Genomic DNA, 9,079 nt, shown 5'->3' on the forward strand with positions numbered 1-9,079 from the left:
TTCTTCTCCAAAAAAAAATCTTAACACAAGCAAAACTTTCAAGGTTTATACAAATAACTCTATGCAGGTGCCAATTCATAAAAAAATGTGAAAGAATGAAAGAAAATAGGGAGAAAAAAAAACCATAGGTAGTGCCATTCAAGTCAAGGTTAAAGATGTCCATAGTGGTGACTGATTTGGCTACATCTGATAAGTTTGGATTCATTAGGACATTAGTGAGAATAGAATTTTCTAGTAGAGCAGTGAACTTTGAGTTTAACCATGCCTTCTTCATGCTATTGCTTTTGTATACGTAATCTAGTACTAATAGAAGAAGTGAAGAAGAATGAGAATAGTAGTCAGGCAGCAAAAAAGTCACATGTGAGGGTGAAGACATAAAGCCTAAATGTGGTACTGGTACCAACAAGCTAAATGAGAAGCATTCTGATTCCTTTTTAAATAAGCAGGACGCATGGCAGAAATTCAAACTTATCAAAAGAAAAAAAAAAAAAAAAAGAATGCATGCTACCATTTAAAACTTAACTGATTTGGAACTGTAAATGAAGATAATTTTGTTTCTTTCTCAAAGAATGCACCACAGTGGAAGAGGGATCTGCAGCCACCATATCATTCAGAATAGGAGCAGCATTCTCCCTTCCAAGGTGAACTTGAAGGACCTAGATTCAAAAAGCCCCTTCTTAAAATCTAGAATCACAATGAGAAATTGCATAGATGAGCACTAAAAAGCAACAACCCTACCCCCTTCTAACAACCTACATACCTACAACTTAGCCAAGCCAAAGAGCACATCACTTCATTATTGTGCAATGAACCTGCCATATAACCTACAAATATTGTCTTAAACCTAAATACAAGCCAAAATTGATCATCAAATTACAAAACCAACATGATAGATAATAGCTTACCTATAGAACCAAAGCCACTGTAGGGGCGAGGATGATGCATATGTTCTTTTGGGGCTTCCTTATCAAGTGACCCAGCTCATGTATAAGCAGTACAGCAATGTGGTCGTCCCACAACCTGTTCCCAAATAAACAAAAATATTCTCCTCCAAAGCTTTCCGGCATAGTTCCAACTGGTACCTTCAGAAAACATATATACATAACAACATAAACCACAATAAGATCTTATTTTTTTGGAAAAATGCATTTTATTTAAAGGAAAGAAATTGCCAGCAAAGCTAAACACAACTGGCTTGCTAGAGCTGCACTTATGTGTTCTTAAAAGTTTCTAAGAAAATTATAGGATTAGAAACATATATATATATATGTGTGTGTGTGTGTGTGTGTGTGTGTGTTTTGAAGGGAAACCAAAAAATTGAGAACTCAAGAAATAAGTCGGGAACCGCTATTTTAGCCCATATGATTCAAAAGCTTTTTACCCTCTTCACATTAAATAACCTCAAGTTTCCTTGTAACCAAATAGAAATAGCCCCAAACCCAGTTCCACTCCATCATCATCAGCATCAACCCAACAGACACTCAAAGACAGTGTAGTGGTCGATGTAGTAAGCACCAAACCCTGTGCTCTGGCGGTAGTATGATCATCTCTGCCATCTGGCATTGCGTAGCCTCTATATCTGCTATTGGTTTCTAAATGACAAATAAGATGATGAGAAGTTTCTAATTCCAAATTATCCAGAATTGTATCTAGATGCTTGTACACTAGAAAAGAAAACAAATTTAACTAAATAAACAAATAAAATAAAAGTTTGTTTAGAGCACAACAATAAAGACTATTCTGATCAGGAATAACACAAATAATGATATTTGATTGATAGAAGATAATCCATCAACTACAATATTATATGGAAAGATAATCCACACACAAACACACCAGGAGTTCTAGACAAAACTTCATTTCTAAAATCAAATTGTTTAAATTAAAAAAAATTGTAATTAAGTTCCTTATATTGATATCCAAAAAAAGAAAAAGAAAAAGGAGTCTAATTCAACTATTACAGGCACAGTTCTAGGGCAAACTCAACACAAAATCCGAAAACCGAATGGCAAATTTCCAAAGCTTCATACAACTGAAAAATAAATAAATAATAAATAAGTCATTGACTCCATTTTTAGATTTCAAAAGGGTTAATGTGGTGAAGAAAAACAAAATCACAACAACACTGAAGTGGGAATGCATATATTCAATTATATTCTCCTATGGAAAATATTGTAGCAAATACTATAGACAGAGCAACAAAAGTGATGATTTTACCCTCCAGCATAATTGAACAAAAATGATGAACACACAATCAATTGCAAACTACTCCCATAAGAAAGAGAAAAAAGTGACTTACAAAAAAATCAAAGAGAAAAAAAGAGTTTCTCAGTTGTGCAGATTCATCAAAGTTGCCACTTTAATTGAGATTCCTCTTTCCTCACTCACAATCAGAGTCACCTTGTCCTTGTATGCATGAATTCCCAATCCAGTTTTCAACTAGATTAGGGTGCTTTATCCATTTTGGGTGTGGTGGTTCATCATCACGACTTTCCTTGATTTTGGTATCTTTCTCTGAATTGCCTAAATCATCATCCTCATAATAAGGAGTGATAGTGCAACTGCTAGACCCAGGCTTAGTTTGATTGAGATCTTCAATGTCTTGCTCGAATATCAGATGGGCTCCGCATTTCGTAACCTCCAAGCCTGGACCTTCGGTTTCAAATGTAACCTCAATTTGGAGGAATTCATTAGCATCCAATACTTCTTTCCAGTGGCTTTCGAAGCGTGTTGAGGGATAATATTCTAGCAAAAGATGATAAGATTCAATCTTACCAAATTCCTCCGATAAAGGAAGCCACAATCCAGGAGATTGATATCCGTTGGCTTTAACGGAACAATAAAGCTGATGCGTACAATAATTTTTAATATGAAGTTGGTGAAGTGGACGATGCTGGCGGAATATATAAACAGCGCACAAAGCAATTCCCATAAATTTGCTACTTAATAATAAATGTGAAGGCACTTGTAGATTCACTGAAGCCCCCACCTTTTGGTGCTTAAACCAATTCGGAATTTCACTTCCAGGAATTGCGAGAAATGTGAACCTATTCGGGTTACAGCATCCCTGAAACAAACAAATCATGATGTTTAGAACTTCACTCACATGCAAGAGAGAAAGAGAGAGAGGGAGAGAGAGAGAGAGACCTTAATGATATAATGTCTTAGAATTGTTGACAACAAGTCATCTTTGCCTTGATTATAAATCAATTTGGCGCAGTTGAAAAGACATATATTCGGCCAAAAATCATATTCCAGACTTAATGATAATGTTTCCAGTGAGGTACACCCTGTTGCATTGATAAAATTCATATTTAATGGAAGCTTAGGCAACATTTGAAGTTGAGTGCAACCACCCAAATAAAGGGATCCCAAATTAGATAGTTGAATGATACTTTCAGGAAGGCAAACAAAATTGTTTCCTTTTAGATTTAATACTTCTAAAGATGACAAGGACCCAAGAACATCAGGAATCATTCGAATATTGCAAAAACTTAAATCCAGTTTCGTCAAAGACCATAAGCCTTGTAAACAACACTCTAACATGCCCATGGGATCAGGACTTCTTTTTCGTTGCATTAAAGGAAAACTCAGGAGCTTATTGAATGATTTAGATGATAGCCCCACACATCCACAGAGAGATAGTACTTTGAGATTTTTTAAGTGAACAACAGATAAAGGGAGTCTTGTTATAGCAGTTCCACTCACATCTAGCTCCTCTAGGCCTTTGATATTACCCAAATTCTCTGGTAATTCATCAAGTTTTGAGCAGCCAGATAAAGTGAGAATTTTTAGAGACATTAAACAACAACATGCATTCGAAAGACTTGAAAGATTTTTACAGTCTCTTAGATCCAATTCAATAAGGCTAGTTAAATGCTCCATTGATAATGGTAGATCTTTTATAGTTGTCTCACTCAAACAAATTTTCAACAAATGTGATATATTTCCTAAAATTTTTGGAAACTTCTTTAGTTTTGAACAACCACCAAGATCGAAAATTTCAAGTGCTTCCAAGTTGATCTTGTAAGGAAGGATTTCGAGACATTTGCAACCATTCAGATCTAATCGAATAAGCTGTTTTAGATCTCCAAGAGATGTGTGAATCTTATATAGTCTTGTACAATGTTGAAGAATCAATTGCTTAAGCTTTGGGGCTCCACTAAGGTCCGGGATCTCAATCAAGTATTGAGAGTCACTTAGATCCATAAGTTTTAATGAATCTAAAATCTGTTATAAACCAAAAAAATTATTAGATAAAGTCTAGTATTAATGAAAAGGAAGAAAATACAACTTTTCTTGAGTGAAAATCTTACCATAATTCCTTTCCACAATTGTATGATGCAGCTGCAATGCATTCTGAGTTCAACAAGTTTGTTTGGTTGAAAGCTAGTTGGCATAGATTTAAAAGGATATCCATGCCATTCTATAATGCGTAACTCATTAGAAAGATAACTAAGATCTTTTGGAAGTTGCACATTACCTCTTATGAGGACTTTTGGTTGTTTCATAGTACCATTTATGAAGTCTTCTGGAAGTTTCTCACTACTAATTTTAAGCAATCTCAAATTTTTCATCTTTGAGAAGGCTTTAGCACTCAGGTGTTCCACTTTTTGAATAGGTATGTTTAGCATTATGCCTTCAACTACCTTTGTTCCCTAATAAACACAAACAATGAAATTAAAATAATTGGAAAATTCTTAGAAAGATTTATAATAACATAAATACTTCTATAAGTTCAAGCTTGTACTAGTCAACTTACATTATTATTCTTCAATACATGAATGACATCCTCATAAATCCACAACCTACTACGTCTACCAGGCTCTTTAGGAGATTCACGACGAACAATTTCTTGACCCATATCTTGTAGCAAATCATGCATCCACAAAGTTCCATGGTCATTAATGGTTATGAGAGATTTGTCCATAAGAACACCAAGATCATAGTCTGGATAATAACAAAAACTTTCCAATATATCTCTTATGCTATCTTTGTTCTCTCCTTTGAAAAAACATGCAATATCTAGGAACAATCCTTTCTGTGAATTTGTAAGCCCATCAAAACTAATTTGAAGTATATCCAAAATGTCTCTATTAGGTTCTTCTTTTAGTTTATATAGGGCACTTTTCCATTCATTCGATCTTTTAGCAAACAATGAAGAACCTAAAACTTTTAGAGCTAAAGGAAGGCCTTTAGCATAATTCACAAAGTCCTTAGACAAATTCACATAATTTTCTTCAGGATGAGGTTTATGAAAAGCTCTCCAACTAAAAAGCTGCAAAGCATCATCATCATTCAATTCCTTGGCTGCATATATGTAATCCACACCACATCTTATCAATAAATGACTATCTCTGCTTGTTACAATGATTATACTTCCAGGACCAAACCAATCATGCTTCCCTGCCAATACTTCTAATTGCTCATCTCTATCCACGTCATCAAGAATAATAAAAACATTTTTATTACATAGTGTATTCCTTATAACATTGATTCCCATATAAACATCCCATATATTTATTTCACTTCCCATGAGGATCTTAGAAAGAAGTTGTTTTTGTAAAGAAACTAGACCTTGATTTTTAGTTTCTTCTCTAATATTAGCAATAAAACTTCTAGCTTCAAAGTTACCAGAAATTCTTCTATAAATTTCAAGTGCAAGGGTTGTTTTGCCCATTCCACCCATCCCGCATATCCCAACAAAGCGAACACCACCCAACCCTTCACCTATGTATGAATCCAACATTTCCTCTACAAAGGAGTCCATTCCAACAAGGTCCTTAGAAACACATGGGAGTTTGTGATACAACTCACTAAATATCCTTCCAATGATTTTTTGTATAATTATTGATTCATGCCTGCAAAGAAAATAGCACAATAATTTTTATTATGCAAAGCTAGCCACATTTAAAAACAAAACATTCATCATCAACACAATCTTAGCTTCGTTAAGCCACATTGAGAGTGCCTAATTATATTTAGAAATTCATTACTAGATGTATTATGGGGACAATTTTAAAGCTATTAGGGGCCAAATTTGTTGCAAGGTCTCTGTACAATATATACTTGCTTGTCTAGAATCTAGTCCTACTAGGATTAGAATAGGGTTAGTCTAGGTTATTCTATAAATAGTAAAAATAATCTCTTATCATGTGACCAAATAAAAAAAAATTAAGTAATAATAAATAAATTCTGAAAAAGAAAAAAGAAATAAAAGTTAACTATCAATAGCATCATTCCAAAGAAATTCATACTTATCCTTTAAATCCCATCCAACAAGATTAGCAACTTTTGTCAGAGCAGCTTTCCACGTTTGTACATATCCTATGTCATCCTTGAAGCTCTCTTCATGTTTAGAAAAGGCTTCTCCAAATGTCCCCCTATGATTCCGCACATCACTAGGATCTACATAGTGAAAAACAGGTAGAACTACCAATCCTGTCATTTCCATGCACTCAACAATCTTTGTTAGTTCAATCAAGCACCACTTCGAAGAAGCGTAGTCTCTTGATAGAATAACGACTGCAAACCTTGATTCTTCTATTGCTTTCAAGAGTTCTGGGGCAATGAATGTTCCCTGCTTGAGTTTTTCATTGTCCCTAAAAACAGATATGCCTTTTTGTTTCAAACCAGTATATAGATGGTCTGTAAATGTTTTGCGGGTATCCTTTCCTCCAAAACTGAGAAATACATCGAATTTCCATCTCTTGGAAGAAGAAGAAAAAGAAGAAGAAGAAGAAGATGATGGAAGAAGAGCCATAAAGGAAATGGATGAGCTTGAATAGGGAGGTTACAAATTCATAAAATTGCAAGTTTGACTGAAAACCCTCAAAAAAAGCCTCTTGTTTGACGCACATGGAAGTAGGTGTTTGTAACGTGTAATAAGAGTGAGAAGATGAACAAGAATGTCTTTTTAATGCTTTTTTTTCCTTCCCCAAGCCTTTTTAAGTGATTTTTTTTAATAAAAAAAAAAAAAACAAAAGGAAAACAGTTGGAAAAGAGAAGGGCCACTTGCACAAGGAATCGAATAGAAATTGAACTTACTCAATTTCACAATTTATTAAAATGGTCTACCGTGAGCCGTGGGATAAAAAATTGAAAAAGTGATACATTGATGTAAAAAATGGAACAAGTTTTTGTCCTACCTAGTCTGTCATTTAAGTTTGTTGTAAAATTGAGTATAAATATAAAATTAAATGTTGGTCTCCCTATAAGTCATTTTTTCTAAATAATGCTTTTTTAATATTAAAAAAAAAATATTTTACCAAATAGATTCTTATGAAACTTCTCTAGGAAAAATAGCCTTGTTTATAACTTGAATTTCTAAAAGTTAATTTCTACGCAAGTTTTAAAAGGAGTTGTTTGGCAAAATAACCTTTTTTTTTTAATAAAAAAAGACTTTATTATGCAATTTTAGCCCCTCTATATCTTATTGTGGTTGTTCAAAATACATTTTATTTCAAGATGCAATAAAATAAAGGAAAAGTTTGTTTATAACCAATGTCTATAACTCACTAAAAAACAATTAACATGGTTATATATTTTAAAATTCTTACCGTTAGGTTGCATGTTTTTTATGTTTTTAACACTCATGTCAATCTTATATTATTTATTATTTTATCCATAATCTTATTTTTATTGCATAATTTTAAATTACAAAAACTTGTAATTTAAGTATTTGATTAATGACATAACTATTGACCTTTGAATTTTAAAAAATTTTCTAATATAAAGGATATAAAAAGAAAATGTAATCCAATTAGTCAAAATTCACGTCTAATAAATAGATAATTAGTGGAGTAGTAGTCACAGACTACAAACTAGTTTGCAGTCAAACTTTGTCCAAAAATAAAAAAGAAATGTTTAGCAAGACAAAACTATTAATATGAAATGATATATGTACTTCTCTATTAATCAAGTGGTCATCCACGTTATAGCTATAATTTCTTCAACATAATAATTGAACAATAAAATTTTTTATTTATTTATTTTATACAATATAGAAATTCAATTTTACCATAATCTAAGTGTATATGTGTGTAAAACTCCTTTCTGAAAACTTGAATCCCAACTCTTGCCCCACACTCCACAAGCACTTATACTTGTGGAGTAACCATCGCACAAAGGGTGCGTAGTAATAATAATTTTTTTTAATGTTAAAAATACAACCATTTTAAAAAATTTTTTATAAACGTATGTTGTAGTGAATGTGATTGGTACTCTTTCAACAAGCTAATAAATAAGTATTCAAAAAAAAAATTTATTGGAAATTTGTAAGAATATGCTTTACTGTTTTTGTTTTTTCCCCCTTTTCTTTGTCACTTTCTTCTTCTATTTTCTTTGACTATCAAACCCAACTTTTGCTACTTTTTTTTCACTTGGACTCCATCTATGCAGACCATACGCATAGGAAAATACCTAGAAGCTATCCAAAACCCCACCAAAAAAAAAAAGGAAAACACTGGTGAAGTGGAGGGTAACTTGCACACTCAATCTTGTATGAGGAATCTCATCCTCATCTTTTATTTTTTAATAAGGGATTGTTAACAGCCAGGGTAACACCCCAATATCATAATAATAAAAGCCTATTCAATCTAAATAATCCATAAAAAATTTTAAATAAGAGCAACTAGCAACTAAAATCTCATCACAAATGTTAGAGCTCTAATCCACCAAAGATAAAACAACCTCAAAATAATTCTCCAGTACAATGTTTAATGCCATAAAAATAATAATAAAATCTTCAGTTCCACAAAATAATTCGTAATTGTTGTCTTCCAAGAATCTCTACTCCAATAATCCCTATAATGTATCTGTAGGGGGAAATAAAAGGGGGGGGGGGGGTTGAGATAACTCAATAAGTGGAATTCACTAACATGGGGTTGTGGGAACAAACCAAATAAATAATTCATACAACAAATTCATAACTTGTAACTCATCAATATTTTATCATCAAATACTTCATATATATAAAAAAATATCTTTGAAATATCTTTCTCATGGTCAACGGTTACACCTCGTTGATAGGATTGCGCTGTCCCCTTTTAGGACAAGAACCTCCTTTTCATTCCTTTTC

The 9,079-nt window shown here is 32.9% G+C and overlaps 1 protein-coding gene across 1 annotated transcript; it reads right to left on the minus strand.

Moving 5' to 3' along the window:
- Positions 1–972: 972 nt before the first annotated feature.
- On the minus strand, positions 973–6,848 carry LOC112030783 (disease resistance protein RUN1). The gene is made up of 4 exons (XM_065780996.1): positions 6,258–6,848; positions 4,763–5,861; positions 4,317–4,658; positions 973–4,230 (listed from the first exon to the last, which is right to left on the minus strand). The coding sequence occupies exons 1-4, from the start codon at positions 6,761–6,763 to the stop codon at positions 3,103–3,105; spliced, it is 3,075 nt and encodes a 1,024-aa protein (XP_065637068.1). The 5' UTR covers positions 6,764–6,848; the 3' UTR covers positions 973–3,102.
- Positions 6,849–9,079: the final 2,231 nt, after the last annotated feature.

Source organism: Quercus suber, unplaced genomic scaffold (assembly GCF_002906115.3).
Source record: "Quercus suber isolate HL8 unplaced genomic scaffold, Cork oak 2.0 scaffold_253, whole genome shotgun sequence".
In the NCBI taxonomy this organism is placed as follows: domain Eukaryota; kingdom Viridiplantae; phylum Streptophyta; class Magnoliopsida; order Fagales; family Fagaceae; genus Quercus; species Quercus suber.